The sequence below is a fragment of the Artemia sp. Qi Xiang Cuo genome, chromosome 1 (assembly GCF_049724085.1).
Source record: "Artemia sp. Qi Xiang Cuo chromosome 1, ASM4972408v1, whole genome shotgun sequence".
Lineage (NCBI taxonomy): Eukaryota > Metazoa > Arthropoda > Branchiopoda > Anostraca > Artemiidae > Artemia > Artemia sp. Qi Xiang Cuo.
The window spans coordinates 75,998,841-76,026,545 of NC_142794.1; the positions used below are offsets into that span (position 1 = coordinate 75,998,841).

The 27,705-nt window shown below is 33.8% G+C and overlaps 1 protein-coding gene across 1 annotated transcript in view; it reads right to left on the minus strand.

The window, feature by feature from the left end:
• Positions 1 to 27,705, minus strand: part of AdamTS-A (ADAM metallopeptidase with thrombospondin type 1 motif A) — a 646,314-nt gene that overhangs the window by 54,751 nt on the left and 563,858 nt on the right. Inside the window, exons 32-35 of the mRNA XM_089091831.1 lie at positions 14,891 to 15,510; positions 14,462 to 14,817; positions 14,037 to 14,406; positions 1,413 to 1,896 (exon numbers count right to left, since the gene is read on the minus strand). Coding sequence (XP_088947957.1) covers positions 1,413 to 1,896; positions 14,037 to 14,406; positions 14,462 to 14,817; positions 14,891 to 15,510 — 1,830 coding nt within the window. The remainder of the gene's footprint in view (positions 1 to 1,412; positions 1,897 to 14,036; positions 14,407 to 14,461; positions 14,818 to 14,890; positions 15,511 to 27,705) is intronic.

Genomic DNA, 27,705 nt, shown 5'->3' on the forward strand with positions numbered 1-27,705 from the left:
CCCGCGGCTTGAAGCGGCGGTAAGTTGTTAGTAGTAGTAGTAGTTACTTGTATTGAGAAGCCAAATACCCTAAGATTGCACAACCAGATGAAAATAGTCAATTGAGAAGAGTTTTACTTGAGATTGAGCCTACCGGGGAGGTCACCTATAACTATTTGTTACAGGTGCGAGCAAATTATGTGCCACTGCGTAGGGGACCTTGGATTGATATGACAAAGATGGATGGTGTGCTTACCGTCTTTTGGGGAGTTTAGGGATTATCTGGAAAAATTTCTGAGTAATTGCCAAAGTTTGGTGAATTTAAGGAATAGTTTTTTGAGGGATGCACCACTGCTCTCATGTATTTTTGAGACCTCTTCTAGGGACCTAATTACTGTAGAAAGCTTTGTGAAAAAACTTTTAGAGACAAGGAAGATATAATTCCAATATGTTGAGTGTTATTGTTCGATTTTTTCAATTTTTTTTCAGATTTGTTCATTTCTTTTGCGTATATGGCCACTGATATATACACACACACACACATATATATATATATATATATGTATATATATATATGTATAAACATATATATATGTTTATTTGCCCCTTTGTTTTCTTTTTCCCAGGGGTGATCGTATTGACCCAGAGGTCCTAAAATTTTGCAAGAGGGCTTATTGGAACAGAAATAAAAGTTCTAGTGATTTTTCGATCAAAAACAAAAATAAAATAGATTCATCTTTTACAAAAAAAACTGCATTTAAGATGTCTTTTCATATTTTCAAAGATATTTGATTTTTTAAGCAATCATAACCATAGATGAAGTAATAAGTGACGTGACGTAAGATCTAACACCGATTGTGTGCTAAGAACAATATATGACCTAATGAGTGACGTTGCATAAAAATTGAAAAAATCAATTTTTGTTTTATTTTTAGTTCAGAATCGATAAAGTTATAAACTGCAAAAACATTTATGGTATATGAGCAATAGTTTTAATATTGTAATTTAAAATCGAAAAATACCTGAAAATTTTTAAGTTAGTTTCTTTTACAAGCCACTTTAATAAGCATTTTATTTTAACAAGCAAAGTTACTTCAACAATCATCTACGACAATATGATTAAACGTATTATTATTGGAAGTTTCGTCGCATTTTCCGGCATATCTATTTGGTGGGGTGTTAGAAAATATGGAAATTCAAAAGCAGATTCAAGAGAAAAAAGGAACTCTCATACTAATGAAAAGGGTGAAGTCAAGCAATGTTATGATAAGACATTATGCTCTGAAATTCTGGTGATGCCCGGGAATCCTGTTGCGGATTCAACTGTGCCTGTTTCAAAGAACTCAATTCCCTTGCCAGTAGAAGAAAATGATGAAAAGGAAGGAATGATCAATGTGGCTAAGGAATCTTCTAGCCAAGTATTGAGCTCTGACATTCTGGTGATGCCCGGGAATCCTGTTGCGGATTCAACTGTGCCTGTTTCAAGGAACTCAATTCCCTTGCCAGTAGAAGAAAATGAAGAAAAGGAAGGAATGATGAATGTGGCTAAGGAATCTTCTAGCCAAGTATTGAGCTCTGAAATTCTGGTGATGCCCGGGAATCCTGTTGCGGATTCAACTGAGCCTGTTACAAAGAACTCAATTCCCTTGCCAGTAGAAGAAAATGAAGAAAAGGGAGGAACGATGAATGTGGCTAAGGAATCTTCTAGCCAAGTATTAAGCTCTGACATTCTGGTGATGCCCGGGAATCCTGTTGCTGATTCAACTGTGCCTGTTTCAAGGAACTCAATTCCCTTGTCAGTAGAAGAAAATGAAGAAAAGGTAGGACTGATGAATGTGGCTAAGGAATCTTCTAGCCAAGTATTAAGCTCTGACATTCTGGTGATGCCCGCGAATCCTGTTGCGGATTTAACTGCGCCTGTTACAAAGGACTCCAGTGTTACAGAAAAGAAAGTAATGGAAGAACAAAATATGACGATGGATCTAGAAGAGCCTAAGAAATTTAAACTAAAATCCATAAGGCTCCCCTACAAAGATAGCATGTACAAAATTCGCAGAGAGAGACCATCCTGGTTTATCTGAAACCTCCACCATTTCCATAAGCCCCTCTGCCAAACCATCCTCCAAAACATTCTCCTCCCCCCGTGCATGCCACCTATTTTTTCCTGGACCACCTCTTATGTTTTAAGTAGTTAGAGTTTTAGTTTAGAATTTAAGTGTAATATTAGTTTAGAGTTTTTATTTAGTGTTTTAATTTAGCTTAATAGTTTGGAGGTTTAGTTTAAAGTTTTAGTTTCGAGTTTTAGTTCGAAATTTTAGTTTAGCTTATTAGTTTACAGTTTAAGTTCAGATTTTCAGTATAAAGGATTAGTTTAGAGTATTAGTTTAGAGTTTCAGTTTAGAGCATTAGTTCTACGTTATAGTTTACAGTTTAGTTTAGGTTTTTAGTGAACAATTTTAGTTTAGAGTTTTAGTTCAAAATTTTAGTTAAGCTTATTAGTTTACAGTTTAAGTTCAGATTTTCAGTATAAAGGATTAGTTTAGAGTATTAGTTTAGAGTTTCAGTTTAGAGCATTAGTTCTACGTTATAGTTTAGAGTTTAGTTTAGATTTTTAGTGAACAATTTTAGTTTAGAGTTTTAGTTCAAAATTTTAGTTTAGCTTATTAGTTTACAGTTTAAGTTCAGATTTTCAGTATAAAGGATTAGTTTAGAGTATTAGTTTAGAGTTTTAGTTTAGAGTTTCAGTTTAGAGCATTAGTTCTTCGTTATAGTTTAGAGTTTAGTTTAGATTTTTAGTGAAGAATTTTAGTTTAGAGTTTTAGTTCAAAATTTTAGTTTAGCTTATTAGTTTACAGTTTAGGTTCAGATTTTCAGTATAAATGATTAGTTTAGAGTATTAGTTTAGATTATTAGTTTAGAGTTTAAGTTTAGAGTTTCAGTTTAGAGCATTAGTTCTGCGTTATAGTTTAGAGTTTAGTTTAGATTTTTAGTGAACAATTTTAGTTTAGAGTTTTAGTTCAAAATTTTAGTTTAGCTTATTAGTTTACAGTTTAAGTTAAGATTTTCAGTATAAAGGATTAGTTTAGAGTATTAGTTTAGAGTTTTAGTTTAGAGTTTCAGTTTAGAGCATTAGTTCTGCGTTATAGTTTAGAGTTTATTTTATATTTTTAGTGAACAATTTTAGTTTAGAGTTTTAGTTCAAAATTTTAGTTTAGCTTATTAGTTTACAGTTTAAGTTCAGATTTTCAGTATAAAGGATTAGTTTAGAGCATTAGTTTAGAGTTTTAGTTTAGAGTTTCAGTTTAGAGCATTAGTTCTACGTTATAGTTTAGAGTTTAGTTTAGATTTTTAGTGAACAATTTTAGTTTAGAGTTTTAGTTCAAAATTTTAGTTTAGCTTATTAGTCTACAGTTTAAGTTCAGATTTTCAGTAGAAAGGATTAGTTTAGAGTATTAGTTTAGAGTTTTAGTTTAGAGTTTCAGTTTAGAGCATTAGTTCTGCGTTATAGTTTAGAGTTTAGTTTAGATTTTTAGTGAACAATTTTAGTTTAGAGTTTTAGTTAAAAATTTTAGTTTAGCTTATTAGTTTACAGTTTAAGTTCAGATTTTCATTATAAAGGATTAGTTTAGAGTATTAGTTTAGAGTTTTAGTTTAGAGTTTCAGTTTAGAGCATTAGTTCTGCGTTATAGTTTAGAGTTTAGTTTTGATTTTTAGTGAAGAATTTTAGTTTAGAGTTTTAGTTTTCCAAAGCCACCAGGAAAAAATCAATGGTAGTTTTTAAAAATACATATTGTGATTAAGAAGATCAAATATTTTTTGGAAATTAATCGAAATTTAATTTGACCAAGTATTAGGCTTGTCAAGAGTTTTTCCAGTGGTTTGGGGAAGGTTTTCATTTTGTGATGGAGTGATTGTATCATTGCAACTAGCTAGCTTAAGCATATGACTTCATTCAACGTGGATCAGCTGAAATAACTAACCAATTAAAATTAATTATTCAAGCTCTGTAACGTGACTTTAGATCATTTACAAGAACAGTATGAATTGGAAACCCTTACCGCAAAAGATATAGACATCTGTCTAGGTGATCATTTTCTTGTTGAGTTTTCTAAAAACGTTCTTTTGGCTTCAATGCCAGAAATTATCGGTGTGATGAATGAACTTGAGAATAAAAAAAAGTATGAAGTATATGCAGATGTATTGCACAGGTCTCCAGAGCATCGGAAAACGCCACATGGAGCAACAATAATCTACGGAAAGTTTAACCAAATGGGATACAATATCCAAATGAACCAAGCGTGCAGATTATTTCGAGAACATTTACGTTTTGCAGAAATTTCGGTGTCCTTTGAAAGTAAAAAATTAGAGTATGTTCAAAATTATATTTCAGCAACAAACCTAACAAAAGATTTTTCTTCCACAAAAGAGCTGTTAGTTGATAATATTAAAGAAATAACAGGAGATATTAAAAAATCTTGTGAGTCAGGTATTAATGTTCGTGAAAGAAAAATCGAAAATTCCTCTTACAATTCATTTCAACATTCTGTTTTGTTTACAGAACCAATCAAGATGTTTCTTCTGTTTTTGATGTTTTTGATGGGTTCGGGTTGATTGTTCTGTTCAATTAATCTCAACATCCTGTTTTGTTTACAGAATCAACCAAGATGTTTGTTCTGTTTTTTATGGGTTCAGGTTGATTGTTCGTTCAATTCATCTCAACATCCTGTTTTGTTTACAGAACCAACCAAGACGTTTGTTCTGTTTTAGATTTTTGATGGGTTCAGGTTTAGATTTTTGAGAACGTTACAGGGTGAATTATAAATGTATGTTTAAATCATTGCACTTGAAGAGGGCCTAGTTTATGGTCAGCTACTTTTTTGTTATGTTTTGCAAAACTGCAAGGAGGTGTGGAAAAATCTCCAAAGCTTCCAGTAGCAGAATTTGACAGAATTCCAAAATATGCTGACACTTTAGCAGCGCAACTTGTGTTTTGACAGCTTTTCTTTGAGAAAAAATTATTTTTATATGTAAAAGAAAAAATATGTCAACAAATTTCACTAGGCTATGAAAACTGCCAAGTAGCATTGCTACTAAGCTACCCCCTTTTTGCACAGCGGACCGCAAGCAATAACTAGTAAAGGGCCTGCAATTTTGTATTTTTTAGATTATTCCTTTGTTTCTTTACCAAATTGGTAGATCAAGTTAGTATTTTGCAAATGGAAAAACGGCAAATATATTTGTGATTTTGTTAGGATTTCCCCGAATAGGGCAATAGGGAGGTCAGGCTGAACCTGGACGCGATTTTTTAAAATGGTTCATCTTCTAAGCCATTAGTTTTTTCTGTAGTTCTGACATAATTCAATTTCAATAGGATACAAATGGCTCTGCGTATCTAGATCCAAACCAGCAGGATAAAAGGGTAATAGATGCTGCACCTGTCTTGATTTTTTGAAAATTTTGGCTAAGCCAATAAGGTTTCGTACTTGACTGTCCAGATCATCCCCGTGTCTGGGTCAACCCCGATAAGCCAGTAGGGGTTCATACTTGACTGTCCCGACCAACCCCATGTCCGGGTCAACCCCAACCTCCCCTATATAAATTATGAGGGATGCTAAGTACTGCATTGTAAAGGCTAGTTAGCAGATGATGGCTAAAGTATGATTTATGTTAAAAATGGAGGCAAAGATGCTACTTAAGCAGAGGCATAAGATGCTTAAATTCAACAGTTAAGATAGTTAATGAGGAGTGACTGCAACAACTTCGGAGTGCAACTGACTTTCAAGATGTCATCTGTATAACCAACTGAGGACAAACTGGTTGATTTCAACATCAAGGAAAAAGGGCATTGGTTTTCTTGCTGTCATCTTGTCTTCAGGGGAAAAATGTCTTCATGGAACATCTATTGAACTGTCACAGCATTTAAAATAAAAAAAGGTTCTAAGCTATTGGGTTGAAATTGTTTCTCCACAGGCAGCATCATTTTAAAAGTGTTTACATTCTTCAATTTGATATACTTTCAAAGAAACAAAAGTATTAGTGATTTCTAGCTATAAACAGTAGGTAATAAAATAGGATATACAAAATGTTGCCCCCTCCTCAATCCTTTGGTCTTCACGCTGAAGATCTTAGTACCATACTTTTAAGAAAGCCTCTTATTCTAATTATAGAATATAATTATTGTGTTTTCAGGAATCGTTCATAAAGAATCGGGACAAAAAGTCAAACTTTAGCATAAAGAGTGAGGTATTGAAGAAGGGGTAATCCCCCTCGAATATGCAATAATATCTGATCGTTTTAAGTTTGAATGTTGCTTCTTACTTTCAGCTGAAAAATAAAACTTGTTTTATTTTTTTTTATGGTTTATCAAGTAATACCAGGAAATCTGGCTCCCCCTTCATGGACAATTTCCTCCCCCCACGGAAAACTAAATTACCTTGGATAATTCAATCCTTGAAAATTACCCCTTGAAATTTCCATGCAGTCGATTTTCTCTGAAAAATTCTCCTTAGCATACTTTTATTTGAAAAAAAACTTTAGTTTCTGATCAATTTTCAAAACTTACTGGAAATCCCTCCTCCGTTAAAATCTCTGTCAACCCAATGGAAAGTTGTCCCACGGAAAATTCTCCCGTGAAGAATTTCTTCCGTGGAAATCCTCCCCATCCCTACGAAAAAATCCTCCCGACAACATCTCCATGTGTTAAATTGAGTCTGTACTAGTAGGAATGACCTAACGACTCGTGACATTACATAATTTATGCATGTTTTTATGGTTTTTGTCAGTGAGAATGAAAAAACAGGATTTTTCTCACTTGAAAAAACAGGATTTTTCTCACAGTGATGGATGTTTCTTGGACGGTTATGAGTGTTAGTCAATTTATCTATTGTTTTTCTTGGATGTCAACAGTAATTTATGTCCGTTTTAGGCATTTTGTCTGTGAGAATGAAAAAACAGGATCTTTCTCACTTTGATGTATTTCCAAGGAGAATTGTCTCCGGGAGAAGTTTATTAATGTTTTTGGAGTTTGTCCAGGAGAATTGTTTCCGGGTGAAGTTTATTAATGTCTGATAGATGATGTCAAGGTTGATTGATTTGTCAAGAAAGGGGAATTATCTCCGGGCGAATGTTTCGATCTTAGAGATGAAGAGATTAACGCGGGAAAGGGTTTCCTAGAAATTTCAAATGTGACAGCGCAGGGATGCCAAAACAAAAAGAACTCGCAGAAATTACGTTTAGGGATTATTTGGGCGAAATCGTTTTAGACATTTTAGGGAATTATTTCGGCGAAACAGTTAGAGACATTTGAAAAGATGATTTTAGAAGATATTTTAGAAGAGGATTTGAGGGTGAAACTCTGTGGTCGTTATAATGCACAAGTTCTATTTGAACAGTGTCGTGAGATCCTGTACCAAAGCCCCAAAGGACTCCGACCCCCCTACCTCCACCCCGAAGGAAGCTCCCGGCCCCTAAAGGTCCCCCGGACCCCCAAAGACCCCCTGGGCCCCCAAAGAGCCCGCTCACCCATTTGTTAATACTTTTTTTATGCACTTGAGACACAGAAGGGCCCCACAATTCAAAAGGCGTTATCATATCTTTTCAGAACAAGTTCCTTTCTTAATGTCGTTCCTAAACCCATTTTACAAGTTGAAGTACCCATGCTTTTCACCCACAACTTTACTTTACAGGTTTTTGAATACCCCAAGACCAAGCAGTACTTTTGAAAAGGCATTTCAGAACAAGTTCCTTTCTTAATGTCCCTCCTAAGCCCATTTTCCAAGTTGAAGTACCCATTCTTTTCCCCATAACTTTACTTTACGACTTTTTGCACACCCCAACATCAAGCAATACTTTTCAAAGGCATTTCAGAACAAGTTCTTTTCTTAATGTCCTTCCTAAACCAATTTTAAAAGTTGAAGAACCTATCTTTTTCACCACAACTTTACTTTACAACTTTTTGCATACCCCAACATCAAGCAATACTTTTCAAAAGGCTTTATTATACCTTTTCAGAACAAGTTCTTTACGTAAACTATATAAGAAAAAAAATATGTTTTGTTAAAAAATGTCTAGAAAAGAACGAACTCCAGCTAATAGTAACCAATTTAAAAACAAATATAAAAAGTAACTGCCAACTGAGGAAGAATCCTAATTTGAAGCTGATTTAGGAATGGGTAACTTTATAAATAAGCTTTTGCTTTTTTTGTCTGAAATAAATTAAATATAGCGACGTATCTGATATATATAACCTGGTCACAAACAGGAAAAAGCCTACGGCATTTTCTTCTTTGAAATAGTAAGAGACGAACATCAAACAATCAAGTAGCTAACTAAGTCCAATGCTTCCAATGGTTTGTTATTCCAATGATCCTTTTTTATTGTAATAATTGACAAATAATATTTATGATGAACTATATCGGTCCTTTATATAACTTTAAAATGAGCCATTAAAAAACTCTCTATGATGTACCAGTGCCAAGTTATCTGTGGAATTACTAACCTATACTATAATTAAGTGGCGTATAAAATTTAGTATAGGCAAGAGGTCGTTCTTTATTATAATTTTTTCAAGGAATCGAGCTGCTTACTAAGTCCACTATATGCAATGGTATATTCTTCGAATGATCGTCTTTTAAATAGGTTGCTAGCTACCGGTGCAAACCAGAACTATTAAAAAAATATTTTATCTTTAATTACAGAAGGAACTAGATGTAGCAACTTACTATTGAGACGAGTTGCTCTTACTATACAACACACAGTTCGTTATCACGAACTGTTTGCTTTGATGTATCTATTGGTATCAAAATTTCGTTCCTTAAAGGTTTGGTTACTCTTGATATAAGTAGCAATTATTGCTATAGAGTTCATTACCATGAACTTTTTCATTGCTAGATGTAGCATTTTCCTTTAAAATGAGCTATTATACAGCTCTCTATGAATTTCCAGTGCCCAGCTCGCTAAGGAGGAAAAAAGCGGAAATAAAAAAATATACTGTTTGTGGAGAATATCGTGGTTAAAGGTAATTTTCTTGATTTTCAAGCCACTATATTTTCTTTGTTATTCAAGCCAAAAGACGGTAAGTTTGCTTAATAGAAGTTTTGGGCAGTGCGGTTCTAATAGTGTACTTCTTGTTTTGATCTGAATCTTTTTTTAGGGGTTATGGGTTACTTTAGTTTTTACTATGGGTAGCTACCGCTGCAACCCGGATTTTTCTCTTATAAAAAGCATGTAGACATAGTTATGTAAAATGAAGTAATTTTTGGGGATTTTACAAAAAATTCGATTTGTCACCGATGCTAGAATAACTCCTGAAAGTTTTAAATCAAATAGTATTTTTTAACTGCAAACTGCAAAAATATTTATGGTGTCAGAGCAATAGTTTTAATTTTTCAATTTAAACCTGAAAAATACCTGAAAATTTTTAAATTAGTTTTTTTTTTGTTAGGCTCTATTTACTCGACGTGTGGGTATTCTTATTTGAAATAAAGCAATTTAAAAAATGACATTCCCTCTGCTTTCTACTCCTACAAGCTATGCTCCTCCGGTGGCATTAGTGCTACCTGGACGAGATCCTACTCATATGGTGTGTCCACATTGTAATGCTGAAATTGATACGTCTATTAGAGAAGAACCTAGTCTCCTTGCCTGGATAAGCGGAGGCATTCTTGCTCTCATTGGATGTGTGTTTGGCTGCTGTTTAATTCCATGTTGTATTCGATCTTGCATGAATGTTGTTCATTCTTGCCCAAATTGCAAAGCCCATTTGGGAATCTTCAAGTCACAATAGAGATATTTGCAGAGGTACAGCTAAAAAGCCCTTTTCTAAATTTATTTTGGTTGTGAAATAGCTTTCTGGATTGTCTATTTTGATCTGTAATAAAGAAGTCTTGGAACGAGAAAGGCCTCTTAAATGTATTGTGCTTGTGGTTTATTTCAGCTATACTCTATGAAACTTGCATGAACTGGAACTTACTTAGTCCCCATTTATAATGAACCTTATTGATTCTTTGTGTTCCTCAGAGAAATAGCCAGCTACAAAAGTTTAATAAATGTTCTTTTCTAGGTTTTAGCTATCTCCACAGCGATAATACCAATGAAGCTTGTGTAACCTCCATTCATAACTGACTATAAGGATCCTTTATATAACTTTGGTAATACAGGACAACGCTAAAGAGATACGTATTTTATGGGTTTAAGACAAAAAACTTTTATTCCAGGAGCCAAAAAGGAAAAATATCAAAAATTTTCATTTATTTTTCTAGTTTGAATTAAAAAATTAGTATTATTGGTTACACATCATAAATATTTTTACAGTTTACATAATAGTCTTAGCGACTATGAACTAAAAACTGAAATAAAAAGATCTCATTCTTTTTTCTTTGGATATATAGGACTATAATATAAAGATTCGTACACTATGGATTAAGCCAAAGTTTGGTTCCAGGATCGTCTTTTAATGAAATCAAGCCAATATATTTCCCTTGCTGTTCAAGCCAAGGGACTGAAAGTTTCCTATACAGGGGTTTCGGACAAGGCGGTTCTAATGGTGTGCTTTTGAATTTGATCTGACTCCTTTTTTAGGAACTATGGGTTTTATATTTCTTAACATTGGACGTTATCGTCTCTTACTAGGTTGCTAGCTACCACTGCAACCCAGATATAGCTAGTTGTTTAATGCAATACTTGTCGAAAGATGAACGTGTATAAATTTTGCATTCACTTATTACGTCACATATGGTTATCTTTTAATGTATTATTACAAACAGGAAAAAGCCTACGGTTTTTCTTCTTTGTAATAGCAAGAGACGAACCTCAAAGATTCAGGCAGCTAACTAAGTCCAATATAAGCAATTGTTTGTTCTTCTAATGATCATCTTTTAATTTGGTGTTCCTTACTAGGTTGCTAGCTACCACTTAAACCCGGATTATGTAACAGGTTGCTAGCTACCGCTGCAACCTAGATATTCTTATTTCTGCTACTATGGGCTAAGGTTCGTTCTTTCATGTAAAACTAGCAAAAAATTTTTTAAGCCTGATGAAGATTTAACTAATGTGTCAAAAGTAAGGTTGCAAGTCGACGATTTTGTTTTGGCCTTATTATAATTGGTATGGTGAAATAATAATATACATATGGCTCTTAAATCATACTTCTTTATGGTTCCATATGGTCTAGTGGCTAGGATAGTTAACTTTCACTTAACAGGCTCGGGTTCGATTCCCGGTGTGGGAAAATTTTTAACTCTATAATCTTCGAACATTTGAACCTTTTATAATCTATAATGATGTATAATATAAATACTGTAATCTTAACTATAGTGAAGTTGCGTATGCAAGTTGGTATAGGGAAGAGTTCGATCTTTATTATATATGCCGCTGCACTGGAACTGTGTCCTATACAGGGGTTTCGGACAAGGCAGTCCTAATGGTGTACTTTTTGTTTTGATCTGTCTCCTTTTTTAGGAACTATGGGTTTTTAATGTTCTTAACATTAGACGTGATCGTCTCTTACTAGGTTGCTTGCTACCACTGCAACCCAGATATAATTTATAATGATTATGATGAATCATATCGATCCTTTATGTAATATGATTTTCAAGCCAATATATTTCCCTTGCTGTTCAAGCCAAGGGACAGAAATTTTACTATGCAGGGGTTTCGGACAAGGCGGTTCTAATGGTGTGCTTTTTGTTTTGATCTGACTCTTTTTTTAAGAACTATGGGTTTTTATATTTCTTAACATTGGACGTGATCGTCTCTTACTAGGTTGCTAGCTACCGCTGCAACCCGGATGCAGAATAACGTGGTTAAAGTCAATTTTCTTGATTTTCAAGCCAATATATTTTCTTTGTTATTCAAGCCAAAGGGTGGTAAGTTTGCTTTATAGGGGTTTCGGACAAGGCGGTTCTAATGGTGTACTTTTTGTTTTGATCTGACTATTTTTCTAGGAGTTAGGGGTTTTTATATTTCTTAACATTGGACGTGATCGTCTCTTACTAGGTTGCTAGCTACCGCTGCAACCCGGATTCGTTCCTTATTGTAATACACAAGGGTTTATTATTCCAAGAATTGTCTTTTAATGTAATTATGATTAAATAGACTAAGTAGATAATACCAAAGCAAACAAATTACTGATTTGAGTCTTAAATTATAATCTTATTTTAGTTACTATGGGCTGGAAGTTTGTTCTTTACTGTAATTATAGGGGTTTCGGACAAGGCGGTTCTAATGGTGTACTTTTTGTTTTGATATGACTCTTTTCTTAGGAGTTGGGGGTTTTATATTTTTTAACATTGGACGTGATCGTCTCTTACTAGGTTGCTAGCTACCACCGCAACCCGGATTGCTTGCTACCGCCGCAACCCGGATACAAACAGGAAAAAGCCTACGGCTTTTTCTTCTTTGGAATAGTAAGAGACGACCTGGCTACAAACTATGATTATGGCATCAATGATTAATCTTTAACATGAAATGTTCTTTACTATAATGGTTTGTTCTATACTTGGTTTCGGACACCTCTGCAGCCATGATACTGATGGAAATTACATAATCCCTATTTATGTTTCAGTTAACATGGGCTAAGTGTCGTTCTTTATTGTAAACTTAGCAACCTGGATTAAGTGACCTGTAAAGTTTAGTATAGGCAACAGGTCGTTCTTTATTATAATTAGCATTGTACTAATCGTCTCTTACTAGGTTGCTAGCTACTGCTGCAACCCAAATTCACATATATAGTTATGAGATGCAGATTGGCCGAGTTTTTAACTCGGCTATACAAACAGGAAAAAGCCTACGGCTTTTTCTTCTTTTAAATAGTAAGAGACTAAACTCAAACAATCAAGTAGGTAACTAAGTCCAATGTATGGAATGGTTTGTTATTTCAGTGATCGTCTTTTAATGTAATATGGAATGGTTTTACTAACCTATACTAAAGTTAAGTGGTTTAGTATAGGCAAGAGGTCGTTCTTTATTATATAAATTTTCAGGTATTTTTCTAGTCTAAATTAAAAGATTAAAACTATTGTTCGGACACCATAAATATTTTTGCAGTTTATAACTTTAGCGATTCTGAACTAAAAATGAAAATAAAATAAAAATTAATTTTTTCAATTTTTAAGTCACGTCGCTCATTAAGTCATAAACCTATTGTGTACTATTATTAGTACACAATAGGTTTTAGATATTGCGTCATGTCACTTATTACGTCATATATGGTTATTAGTAGATAATCGGTAAAATATTCGTTCTTTATTATAAAATTACTATTACTGATTAGGCATCATAAATATTTTTGCAGTTTACATAATAATTTTAGCGATTAAGCCAAAAAAGAAAATTTTGGTTCCAGGAGTTTCGGTTACTATTGAGACAAGTAGCTATTATTACTATAGAGTTCATTACATGGACTGTTTTATTGCTTCAAAATTCAAATATCTTTGAAAAGACTGCAGTATGAAAATACATCAAAAATGCAATTTTTTTGACAAAATTGATTCTACTTTAAAAAGTATTTTATTTTTAAATACAAAAGTGACTAGATGTTGCAATTTCCTTTAAAATGAGCTATTATACAGCTCTCTATGATTTTCCAGTGCCCAGCTAGCTGAGCAGAAAGAAAAAGCGGAAAGAAAAAAATATCCCGTTTGTGGAGAATAACGTGGTAAAAGTCAATTTTCTTGATTTTCAAGCCAATATATTTTCTTTGTTATTCAAGCCAAAGGGAGGTAAGTTTCCTTTATAGAGGATTCGGACAAGGCGGTTCTAATGGTGTACTTTTTGTTTTGATCTGACTCTTTTTTTAGGAGTTGGGGGGTTTTATATTTCTTGACATTGGAGGTGATCGTCTCTTACTAGGTTGCTAGCTACCGCTGCAACCCGGAAATATTACAAACAGGAAAAAGCCTACGGCTTTTTCTTCTTTGAAATAGTAAGAGACGAACCTCAAACGATCAAGTAGCTAACTAAGTCCAATGCATGCAATAACTTTTTATTCCAATGATCGTCTTTTAATGTAACATATCAGTTACTATGGGAGAGAGATCGTTCTTTACTGTAATTATTACCTTTCTTGTTTGGACGACGACTTGTATTTGGACTGGTCGGACTAGTCGGTACCTCCGGTTGCTGAGCAAGGGTGTCAGTTTTTGTAAGTGCTTCCATTTTTTTCCCTTCTTTCAGGCTAGCTATAAGCGACAAATATTCTTCTTTTTGAATTTCAAAAGCTACAACGAGAGCACGACTCTGTTCTTTTTCTATGTTTATTTGGGTATTGATTTTCTCCTTTTCGTCAATAATCTTTTTAAAGTCCTCATCTACTTGGGCTTTAGCTTTCTCCAAGCTTTGTTTCATCTCATCAATTGCATTTTTTTCGCTGTAATGCTCGTCTTTCATTTTTTGAATTTCAGCTGACAACGCAGCTTTTTCTGTTTCCAACTGTATTACATTATTTTCAAAAGAACTTAAAGACTCTAAGCGCCAAGAAGTTAACTTTTGAGATGCTTAATTCTTCTTTAAGTCCATTAAGCTCATTTAAAAGGGCAGACACTTTTTCATCGTACTCTTCTTTTAAAGTTGTCATTAAATTAAACGTATTCAGTTTTTCTTTATTAACTTTTTCACACTCAGTACTGATGTAACTCAACTCCTCAGTGAGTTTTACCCTTTTATTATCCCAATCGCGAGCCTTCTCAACAAGAGTCTGATTTAATGACTCCACCTCTCGAGGAGCAAAATCAAGATCCTCTTGCAGCTGGGATGTATTCTTTTGGTATCCATTTACAACCTCGGCTGCTGTTTCTTGTTTAAGTCGATTTTCTAGAGAACCATTTTGCTCAGTTAAGTCGTCTATTTGGAATTCTAATTCTTTTATTGCGATTTCTTAATCAGTAGTAGCATTTTATCTCTTTTTCAAGCATACAATTTTGCTCTTCAAATTGTTTAAGTTGCTCAGCTTGCATAGTCACTTTCTCTTCTAACTTGGAGATTGTTTCTTCCATTTCCTCTACATGTCGGTTCGAATCATCAATACTTTGTTTGCTCTGTACCACATTCAGTTTTTCATACAATACAGCTATTTCTCTGTTAAGACTGTTATTCTGTATTTGCAAATCTGCTCGCGATGATTCGTGACTTTTATTTAGACCTTCAAGGTACGAAATTTTCTGAGTTTTTTCTTCAATTTGAGCTAATAGATGCTCTTTTTCAACCTGCCAAGGGTTATCTCTTTGGGAGCCATTATAGGACTCGGAAAGACGAGCTAGATAAACTCTCATTGGTTCTTCTCTCACAGAGCTGTCTGCTCGAAAACTTACTGCAGGACTACGATGAAAACTCCCAGCAACAGAGCCACATCTGCTGGATTTGGATGATTGAGCCATTCGTTCCATTTGACGCTTTTGTTCCTCTAATTGACGTCGTATGGCTGCAAGTTTGTGATCAGGATTAATAATAACATCTTCTTGATGAAGAACTCCCTTTTGGAGATTAACAGCAGCCTTTTGTTCATTTTCTGCAGAAGATCTTTCCATTTCACCAGAACTGGGATGTACCATTTTTTACTTTACATGACCTTCAGCTCGAAGTTTAGTTCATTATTTACAAATCCCCAATGTTCGGGAAATCCCCCGAACCTTGGGGAGATTAAAAATAATTTTAATCTCTTAAATTAAAAGATTAAAATTATTGCTCAGATACCATAAATATTTTTGCAGTTTATAACTTTAGCGATTTTAAACTGAAAACTAAAATAAATAAAAATTGACTTTTTTCGTTAGATATTACGTTATATCCCTTATTACGTCATATATAATTATTAGTAGGCAATCGGTAGAATATTCTTTCTTTATTATACCACTGCAACCAGGATGTGCCGTGTCGGCCGTTAACTGAAAGGTCACTCGGGGTCGATTTCTTTTAGTTTGTGATTCAGCTATCATTAAAACCATGATACCGATGATACTTACCAAATTCCTATTTACAATATCGATCCTTTATGTATGATCTGACTCCTGTTTTAGGAGCTATGGGCTTTTATATTTCTTAACATTGGACTTGATCGTCTCTTACTGGGTTGCTAGCTACCGCTGCAACCTGGATCCTTTAAAATGAGCTATTATACAGCTCTCTATAATTTTCCAGTGCCCAGCTAGTTGAGGAGAAAAAAATCGGAAAGAAAAAAATATCCCGTTTGTGGATAATAACGTGGTTAAAGTCAATTCTCTTGATTTTCAAGCCAATATATTTTCTTTGTTATTCAAGCCAAAGAGCGGTAACTTTCCTTTATAGGGGTTTTGGACAAGGCGGTTCTAATGGTGTAATTTTTGTTTTGATCTGAATCTTTATTTAGGAGTTGGGGGTTTTTATATTTCTTAACATTGGACGTGATCGTCTCTTACTAGGTTGCTAGCTACCGCTGCGATCCGGATTGCTAGCTACCGCTGCAACCCAGACTAGTATAGTTAAGAGTTCATTCTTTATTATAATTCTTTTTTTCCACTCGCGTGAGACCATATTTTTTCAAGGTTTAAAATTATTAAGTACACAAAATCCCATGTCGAGTATCTAAAACCTAGCATAAAACAAAACTAATTTTAAAATTTTCAGGTATTTATCTTGTTTGAATTACAAAATTAGTATTATTGGTTAGACACCATAAATATTTTTGCAGTTTACATAATAAGTTTAGCGATTCTGGACTGAAAACTAAAATAATTGCATTTATGAGACAATAATATGGAGATATGTACTTTACGGGTTACAAACCAAAAAAAGTTTGGTTCCAGGATACAATAATAAATTTGAACTGAGATGAAAAAAATTTTCTTCCAGGAGACAAAAAGCAAAACTAATTTTAGAATTTTCATGTATCTTCGAACATTTGAACCTTTTATAATTTATAATGATGTATAATATAAATACTGTAATCTTAAGTATAGTGAAGTTGCGTATGCAAGTTAGTATAGGGAAGAGTTCGTTCTTTATTATAACGGTGTTCCAGGAATTTGTTCTAAATCATTAGTCTTACAAACACATTTACTAATAACCCTAACAGGCTCGTTTTCGCCATAATTGAAAAACATTGCTTTTCCTTCGCTGTTGATAGGTATGCTTGTATATATATTTTTATTGCTGCTACATAAACTGCAATTGCTCCTTCCAAAATTAATATACGAATTTTCTAAGAAGTACGCCTCCGTATATTCACTGTGTTGTCGAACATTTTCCATTGCATCTATAAACTGTTCCGCAGTTGCCAATCCATACCTTGGAAGCTTTTCGTTAAACTGACAACATTTCTTTTGGATATTGCCATGAAGCTTTGCCAAAGCATTTCTAGCCGACTTTTCAACAGCATCCGCTCTTTCAAAGAGAATTTTAATCTGTAATTTCGAATACTTTTCGTGATCCCGATAAAACATGCGTAAAATGTTTCTCAATTTACAAAGATCAGCCTGCATTTTTGCCATCTTCTTGTATTTCTGAATGTAATTTTTCCCTTTGTCCTTATGCGTTCTTCGGTACAACCTCGCAGAGAATTTAATTTTTTCATTATAGCTTTTGTCACCCCAGTATCTACCCATTATTCTGGTAGCAACTTTTTTCTTATGTTTGTTTCGGTAATCTATATCGTTATCATACCGTTCCTTGCTCTTTTGTTTCGCTGTCTCAATTTTCCCTTCTCGATACCCCTGATCCGTAAGATACCTCTGTTTTGCTCTGTCATATTTCATTTTCTTAAATCCTGGATCACAAGACATCTTAGTAGCAATCCTTACGCGTGCTCGAGCTTTATTGCGTTTGGTGGCATTTTTATCTCTTTTAAATAAACTTTTCTTATATTTCAGGATGTTAGCTTTATTTTTTGTGTAGTAAAGTTTTCTATTAGTAGAAATTTGGATTGTTCTATTTTGATATTGTTTTTGGTTATTCTTTCTTTTTTTCCACTCGCGTGAGACCATATTTTTTCAAGATTTAAAATTATTAAGCACACAAAATCCCGTGTCGAGTATCTAAAACCTAGCATAAAACAAAACTAATTTTAAAATTTTCAGGTATTTATCTTGTTTGAATTACAAAATTAGTATTATTGGTTAGACACCATAAATATTTTTGCAGTTTAAATAATAAGTTTAGTGATTCTGGACTGAAAACTAAAATAATTGCAATTATGAGACAATAATATGGAGATATGTACTTTACGGGTTACAGGATACAATAATAAATTTGAACTGAGATGAAAAAAAAATTTCTTCCAGGAGACAAAAAGCAAAACTAATTTTAGAATTTTCCTGTATTTTTGTTGTTTAAATTAAGAAAATACTACTACTGATTAGGCATCATAAATATTTTTGCAGTTTACATAATAATTTTAGCGATTAAGCCAGAAATGAAAATTTTGGTTCCAGGAGTTTCGGTTACTATTGAGACAAGTAGCTATTATTACTATAGAGTTCATTACATGGACTGTTTTATTGCTTCAAAATTCAAATATCTTTGAAAAGACTGCAGTATGAAAATACATCAAAAATGCAATTTTTTTGACAAAATTGATTCTACTTTAAAAAGTATTTTATTTTTAAATACAAAAGTGACTAGATGTTGCAATTTCCTTTAAAATGAGCTATTATACAGCTCTCTATGATTTTCCAGTGCCCAGCTAGCTGAGCAGAAAGAAAAAGCGGAAAGAAAAAAATATCCCGTTTGTGGAGAATAACGTGGTAAAAGTCAATTTTCTTGATTTTCAAGCCAATATATTTTCTTTGTTATTCAAGCCAAAGGGAGGTAAGTTTCCTTTATAGAGGATTCGGACAAGGCGGTTCTAATGGTGTACTTTTTGTTTTGATCTGACTCTTTTTTTAGGAGTTGGGGGGTTTTATATTTCTTGACATTGGAGGTGATCGTCTCTTACTAGGTTGCTAGCTACCGCTGCAACCCGGATTACGTCACATATGGTTATCTTTTAATGTATTATTACAAACAGGAAAAAGCCTACGGCTTTTTCTTCTTTGGAATAGTAAGAGACGAACCTCAAAGAATCAGGCAGCTAACTAAGTTCAATATAAGCAATGGTTTGTTCTTCTAATGTTCATCTTTTAATTTGGCGTTTCTTACTAGGTTGCTAGCTACCACTGCAACCTAGATATTCTTATTTCTGCTACTATGGGCTAAGGCTTGTTCTTTACTGTATCTTTTAAGAAGAATGGTAGGCGTCTTTATTATCTTCTTTGCGTAAGCATTTATCTAGTATAGGTAAAAGGTCGTTGTGTTTTCATCTCTACTATTTCATTTTTCAAGATGTTGTCTCTGTTTTTTGTACTAACTCGCTTCTTATGACTCGTCATAATACTTTATTTAAACTCATAACACTTCTTATGATTCGTATCAAATATCCATAACCTAACAAAAAGTAAAACTAATTTTTAAATTTTCAGGTATTTTGTTAGTTTGAATGAAAAGATTAAAATTATTGCTCAGATATCATAAATATTTTTGCAGTTTACATAATAACTTTAGCGATTCTAAACTGAAAAATAAGATATATTAAAAAATGGAATTTTTTGGTCTGAAACTACATAGTCAATCCCACATCGGGTAGTTAGAACCTAACCAAAAATAAAACTAATTTTTACATTTTAAGGTATTTTTCTAGCTTGTATTGAAATATTCAAACTACTGCTCAGATACCATGGATATTTTTGCAGTTTACACAAGCTAATAAGAATATTAATTTATATAATTTATAAAGAATATAAATTAATATAGGTAAGAGGTCGTTCTTTATTATATTTTCTTATGTTTGTTTCGGTAATCTTCATCATTATCATACCGTTCCCTGCTCTTTTGTCTAGCCTGCTCAATTCTTGCTTCTCTGTAATGTTCATCATTACCATACCGTTCTTTTGCTCTCTCAATTATTACTTCTCGATACGCCTGGTCGGTTGAATACCTTTGTTTTGCTCTCTCAATTATTACTTCTCGATACACCTGGTCGGTTGAATACCCTTGCTTTTTTCTTTTCAAGTTACTATCTCTGTTGTTTGTGTAGTACTCTTTCTTCAACTTGCGTATAGCCTGCTTTGATCTAACCATTATTCTAATCAAGAATGAGAGAATTTTCAGTTTTGACTTTCCTTATATACTAATTATGACGTCACTCTATTCACGTCATAGCTCTAATATAAAACTATGATGATCTTATATAGTAATTATGACGTCACTGCATCAAAAATACAGTTTTTATTGGAAAAATTTATTCTCTTTTAGAAATAATTTATTTTAGTTACTATAGATTTTTAACCCAATTAATTTCCTTTAAAATGAGCTATTGAACAACCCTCTACGATGTTCCAGTGCCAAGCTATCCCTGGATACAAAAAAAAAAGAAAAAAATATCCCTTTTGACGAGAAAAACGTGGTTAAAGTCAATTTTCTTGATTTTCAAGCCAATATATTTCCCTTGCTGTTCAAGCCAAGGGACAGAAAGTTTCCTATATAGGGGTTTCGGACAAGGCGGTTCTATTGGTGTACTTTTGTTTTGATCTGACTCCTTTTTTAGGAGCTATGGGTTTTTATATTTCTTAACATTGGACGTGATTGTCTCTTACTAGGTTGCTAGCTACCGCTGCAACCCGGACTACCTATCACTGCAACTTGGAGAACCATGACTACGAGACGTTCTTATCTCTTACTAGTTTGCAGCAACCCTTAGAAATATCATATATAAATTACTATGGGCTAGAGTTCGTTCTTTACTGTTAATTTCGTCCTTATGCGTTCTTTGCATCTTCTGTAAACTGCAAAAATAACCATGGTATCCGAGCAATAGCTTTACTCCTTCAATTCAAGCTAGAAAAATACCTTAGAATTACTACCCTATACTATAATTAAGCGGTGTCTAAAATTTAGTATAGGCAAGAGGTAGTTCTTTATTATATTTCGCCATAATTGAAAAACATTGCTTTTCCTTCGCTGTTGAAAGGTATGCTTGTATATATATTTTTATTGCTGCTACATAAACTGCAATTGCTCCTTCCAAAATTAATATACGAATTTTCTAAGAAGTACGCCTCCGTATATTCACTGTGTTGTCGAACATTTTCCATTGCATCTATAAACTGTTCCGCAGTTGCCAATCCATACCTTGGAAGCTTTTCGTTAAACTGACAACATTTCTTTTGGATATTACTATGAAGCTTTGCCAAGGAATTTCTAGCTGACTTTTCAACAGCATCCGCTCTTTCAAAGAGAATTTTAATCTGTAATTTTGAATACTTTTCGTGATCCCGATAAAACATGCGTAAAATGTTTCTCAATTTACAAAGATCAGCCTGCATTTTTGCCATCTTCTTGTATTTCTGAATGTAATTTTTCCCTTTGTCCTTATGCATTCTTCGGTACAACCTCGCAGAGAATTTAATTTTTTTATTATAGATTTTGTCACCCCAGTAACACTCCTTGATCTTTTGTTTTGCTGTCTCAATTTTTACTTCTCGATACACCTGGACGGTTGAATACCTTTGCTTTTGGTTTTTCTTATATTTGATGCGGTAATCTTCATCATTGTGATAACTCTCCTTGAACTTTTGTTTGGCTGTCTCAATTTTTGCATGTCTATAATCTTCATCATTGTGATAACACATCTTGTTGTTTTGTTTTGCTCTCTCAATTATTACTTCTCGATACGCCTGGTCGGTTGAATACCTTTGTTTTGCTCTCTCAATTATTACTTCTCGATACGCCTGGTCGGTTGAATACCTTTGTTTTGCTCTCTCAATTTTTACTTCTCGATGCGCCTGGTCGGTTGAATACCTTTGCTTTTCTCTTTTCAAGATACTATCTCTGTTGTTTGTGTAGTACTGTTTTTTCAAATTGCGTATAGCTTGCTTCGATCTAACCATTATTCTAATCAAGAATGAGAGAATTTACATCTGTGTCGTTCTTAAGTAGTAAAGAGACGAACCTCAAGCAATCAAGCAGCTAACTAAGTCCAATTTATGCAGCGGTATGTTATTCCAATGATCGTCTTTTAATGTAAACTACTTTGTTAGGAACTATGGGTTTTTATGTTTCTTAACATTGGACGTGATCGTCACTTACTAGGTTGCTAGCTACCGCTGCAACCCAGATTAGACGTAATCCTCTCTTGCTATGTTGCTAGCTACCGCTGTGACATGGAAAAAATAATTAATAAAAAAATTAAGTGCAAAAGGCGCTAGATCTAGAGATTTCCTTTAAAATGAGCCATTGAACAACTCTCTACGATGTATAATCTTCGAACATTTGGACCTTTTATAATTTATAATGATGTATAATATAAATACTGTAATCTTAACTATAGTGAAGTTGCGTATGCAAGTTAGTATAGGGAAGAGTTCGATCTTTATTATATTATTTCCTTTAAAATGACCCTTTGAACAACTTTCTACGATGTTCTAGTGCCAAGCTATCTCTGGAAAACAAGAAAGAAAAAATAAAACAAAAATATCCCGTTTAGGCAGAATGTTGTAGTAGCTGCCACTTTTCTTGATTTTCAAGCCAATATATTTCCCTTGCTGTTCAAGCCAAGGGACAGAAAGTTTTCTAAATAGGGGTTTCGAACAAGGCGGTTCTAATGGTGTACTTTTTGTTTTGATCTAACTCCTTTTTAGGAACTATGGGTTTTATATTTCTTAACATTGGAGGTGATCGTCTCTTACTAGGTTGCTAGCTACCACTGCAATCCGGTTAGAGAAGGTAGTTCTAATAGTGTACTTCTTGTTTTGATCTGAATCTTTTTTTTAGGAGTTATGGGTTTCTATATTTCTTAACATTGGACGTGATCATCTCTTACTAAGTTGGTAGCTACCGCTGCAATCCAGTTATGTTTCAGTTACAAAAAGTTTTTAACTTCATTAATTTTCTTTAAAATGAGCCATTGAACAGCTCTCTACGATTTTTCTGTGCTAAGCTATCTGTGGAAAAGAAAAAAAGAATAAAAGGTGCCGTTTAGGCAGAATGCTGTAGTAGCTGCCACTTTTCTTGACATTCAAGCCAATATATTTCCCTTGCTGCTCAAGCCAAGGAACAGAGAGTTTCCTATACTGATATCCGGGTTGCAGTGGTAGCTAGCAACCAAGTAAGAGACGATAACGTCCAATGTTAAGAATTTTGGACAAGACAGTTCCAATGGTGTATATTTTAATCTGCTCTGACTCTTTTTCTAGGATTTAAGGGTTTTTATATTTGTTGACATTGGATGTGATTGTCTCTTACTAGGTTGCTAGCTACCGCTGGAACCCGGATCAAACAATCAAGTCGATAACTAAATCAAATGTATACAGTGATTTGTTATTCCAATGATCGTCTTTTAATGTAAATACTTACAAAATTCCTATTTATAGTATCGAGCCTTTTGTAAACTTCTAAGGATCGTATTTTACCATAAATTTGATCTAAGCTATTTACTGGAGTTTTTAGCTATTACATAACTTAGTATTGTACGTTATCGTCTCTTGCTAACTTGTTGGCTACTGCTGCAATCTGGATATGCTAGGTTGCTACCTATCACTGCAACTTGGAGAACCATGACTACGAGACGTTCTTATCTCTTACTAGTTTGCAGCAACCCTTAGAAATATCATATATAAATTACTATGGGCTAGAGTTCGTTCTTTACTGTTAATTTTTGTTTTGATCTGACTCTTTTTTTAAGAACTATGGGTTTTTATATTTCTTAACATTGGACGTGATCGTCTCTTACTAGGTTGCTAGCTACCGCTGCAACCCGGATTTATGAGAGGCAGCCTGGCCGAGTGGTCCAAGGCACTGGTGTTAGCCACCAGTCTCTTCAGAGGCGTGGGTTCAATTCTTACCGCTGGTATACGATTATGTTTGAAAGACTGCAGTGTGAAAAGACATCAAAATGCAGTTTTTGGTGGAAAAATTTATTCTCTTTTAGAAATAATTTATTTTAGTTACTATAGATTTTTAACCCAATTAATTTCCTTTAAAATGAGCTATTGAACAACCCTCTACGATGTTCCAGTGCCAAACTATCTCTGGATACAAAAAAAGAAAAAAAAAGAAAAAAAAAAGAAAAAAATATCCCGTTTAGGCAGAATGTTGTAGTAGGTGCCACTTTTCTTGATTTTCAAGCCAATATATTTCCCTTGCTGTTCAAGCCAAGGGACAGAAATTTTACTATGCAGAAGTTTCGGACAAGGCGGTTCTAATGGTGTACTTTTTGTTTTGATCTGACTCTTTTTTTAAGAACTATGGGTTTTTATATTTCTTAGCATTGGACGTGATCGTCTCTTACTAGGTTGCTAGCTACCGCTGCAACCCGGATTCTAGCTAAAATAATGAAGATAATATGAATGAACCACAGGGTTCAGTTTCTTTGGACTTGAGTTCGTTTTTTAACTATAAATACAAACAGGAAAAAGCCTACGGCTTTTTCTTCTTTTAAATAGTAAGAGATGAAACTCAAACAATCAATTAGTAGCTAACAAAGTCCAATGTATGGAATGGTTTGTTATTTCAGTGATCGTCTTTTAATGTAAATTCCTTTATGTAATTATTGTAACATAATCCCTATTGATGTTTCAGTTAGCATGGGCTAGGTGTCATTCTTTATTGTAACATTCTTTACTATATGATTACAAACAGGAAAAAGCCTACGGCTTTTTTTTTTTTGGAATAGTAAGAGACGACCTGGCTACAAACTAAGATTATGGCATCAATGATAAATCTTTAACATGAAATGTTCTTTACTGTAATGGTTTGATCTTACTAGGTTTCAGACACCTCTGCAGCCATGATACTGATGGAAATTACATAATCCCTATTTAAGTTTCAGTTAACATGGGCTAGGTTTCGTTCTTATTAAAATGTTAGCCACCAGTCTCTTCGGAGGCGTGGGTTCAAATCTTACCGCTGGTATACGATTATGTTTGAAAGACTGCAGTGTGAAAAGACATCGAAAATGCAGTTTTTGGTGGAAAAATTTATTCTCTTTTAGAAATAATTTATTTTAGTTACAAAAGGTTTTTAACCCAATTAATTTCCTTTAAAATGAGCTATTGAACAACCCTCTACGATGTTTCAGTGCCAAGCTATCTCTGGAAACAAAGAAAAAAAAAAGAAAAACATATCCCGTTTAGGAAGAATGTTGTAGTAGCTGCCACTTTTCTTGATTTTCAAGCCAATATATTTCCCTTTCTGTTCAAGCCAAGGGACAGAAAGTTTCCTATGCAGGGGTTTCGGACAAGGCGGTTCTAATGGTGTACTTTTTGTTTTGATCTGACTCCTTTTTTAGGAACTATGGGTTTTTATATTTCTTAACATTGGACGTGATCGTCTCTTACTAGGTTGCTAGCTACCGCTGCAACATAGCGATTAAGCCAAAAAAGAAAATTTTGGTTCCAGGAGTTTCGGTTACTATTGAGACAAGTAGCTATTATTACTATAGAGTTCATTACATGGACTGTTTTATTGCTTCAAAATTCAAATATCTTTGAAAAGACTGCAGTATGAAAATACATCAAAAATGCAATTTTTTTGACAAAATTGATTCTACTTTAAAAAGTATTTTATTTTTAAATACAAAAGTGACTAGATGTTGCAATTTCCTTTAAAATGAGCTATTATACAGCTCTCTATGATTTTCCAGTGCCCAGCTAGCTGAGCAGAAAGAAAAAGCGGAAAGAAAAAAATATCCCGTTTGTGGAGAATAACGTGGTAAAAGTCAATTTTCTTGATTTTCAAGCCAATATATTTTCTTTGTTATTCAAGCCAAAGGGAGGTAAGTTTCCTTTATAGAGGATTCGGACAAGGCGGTTCTAATGGTGTACTTTTTGTTTTGATCTGACTCTTTTTTTAGGAGTTGGGGGGTTTTATATTTCTTGACATTGGAGGTGATCGTCTCTTACTAGGTTGCTAGCTACCGCTGCAACCCGGATTGGGATAGCTCTCCCCCAGTAGGCTTGAGTTCAATTTCTGTATGGGAAATTTTTACTTATGATGATTTCTTAAGGAACATATAAAATTTCTTAATGTAATAAAAATAATTGTTGTAATTACAAAAAGTTTTTAACCCCATTAATTTCCTTCAAAATGAGCCATTGAACAACTCTCTACAATGTTCCAGTGCCATGCTATCTGTTGAATTACTAACCTATACTATAATTAAGTGGCGTATAAAATTTAGTATAGGTAGGAGGTCGTTCTTTATTATAAATTACTATTACTGATTAGGCATCATAAATATTTTTGCAGTTTACATAATAATTTTAGCGATTAAGCCAAAAAAGAAAATTTTGGTTCCAGGAGTTTCGGTTACTATTGAGACAAGTAGCTATTATTACTATAGAGTTCATTACATGGACTGTTTTATTGCTTCAAAATTCAAATATCTTTGAAAAGACTGCAGTATGAAAATACATCAAAAATGCAATTTTTTTGACAAAATTGATTCTACTTTAAAAAGTATTTTATTTTTAAATACAAAAGTGACTAGATGTTGCAATTTCCTTTAAAATGAGCTATTATACAGCTCTCTATGATTTTCCAGTGCCCAGCTAGCTGAGCAGAAAGAAAAAGCGGAAAGAAAAAAATATCCCGTTTGTGGAGAATAACGTGGTAAAAGTCAATTTTCTTGATTTTCAAGCCAATATATTTTCTTTGTTATTCAAGCCAAAGGGAGGTAAGTTTCCTTTATAGAGGATTCGGACAAGGCGGTTCTAATGGTGTACTTTTTGTTTTGATCTGACTCTTTTTTTAGGAGTTGGGGGGTTTTATATTTCTTGACATTGGAGGTGATCGTCTCTTACTAGGTTGCTAGCTACCGCTGCAACCCGGATTTTGGCCTTATTATAATTGGTATGGTGAAATAATAATACGCATATGGCTCTTAAATCATACTTCTTTATGGTTCAATATGGTCTAGTGGCTAGGATAGTTAACTTTCACTTAACAGGCTCGGGTTCGATTCCCGGTGTGGGAAAATTTTTAACTCTATAATCTTCGAACATTTGAACCTTTTATAATTTATAATGATGCATAATATAAATACTGTAATATAACTATAGTGAAGTTGCGTATGCAAGTTAGTATAGGGAAGAGTTCGATCTTTATTATAAAATTTCCTTTAAAATGAGCTATTGAACAACCCTCTACGATGTTCCAGCGCCAAGCTATCTCTGGATACAAAAGAAAAAAAGAAAAAAAATATCCCGTTTAGGCAGAATGTTGTAGTAGCTGCCACTTTTCTTGATTTTCAAGTCAATATATTTCCCTTGCTGTTCAAGCCAAGGGACAGAAAGTTTCCTATACAGGGGTTTTGGACAAGGCGGTTCTAATGGTGTACTTTTTGTTTTGATCTGACTCCTTTGTTAGGAACTATGGGTTTTTATGTTTCTTAACATTGGACGTGATAGTCTCTTACTAGGTTGCTAGCTACCGCTGCAACCCGGATAACGTAAACTACAATTAAGTGTCGTATAAAATTTAGTATAGGCAAGAGGTCGTTCTTTATTGTAATTTTTAGGAGTTGGGGGGTTTTATATTTCTTAACATTGGAGGTGATCGTCTCTTACTAGGTTGCTAGCTACCGCTGCAACCCGGATATGGAAATTACATAATCCCTATTTATGTCACAGTTAACATGGGCTAGGTGTCGTTCTTTATTGTAAAAATACAAACAGGAAAAAGCTTACGGCTTTTTCTTCTTTTAAATAGTAAGAGACGAAACTCAAA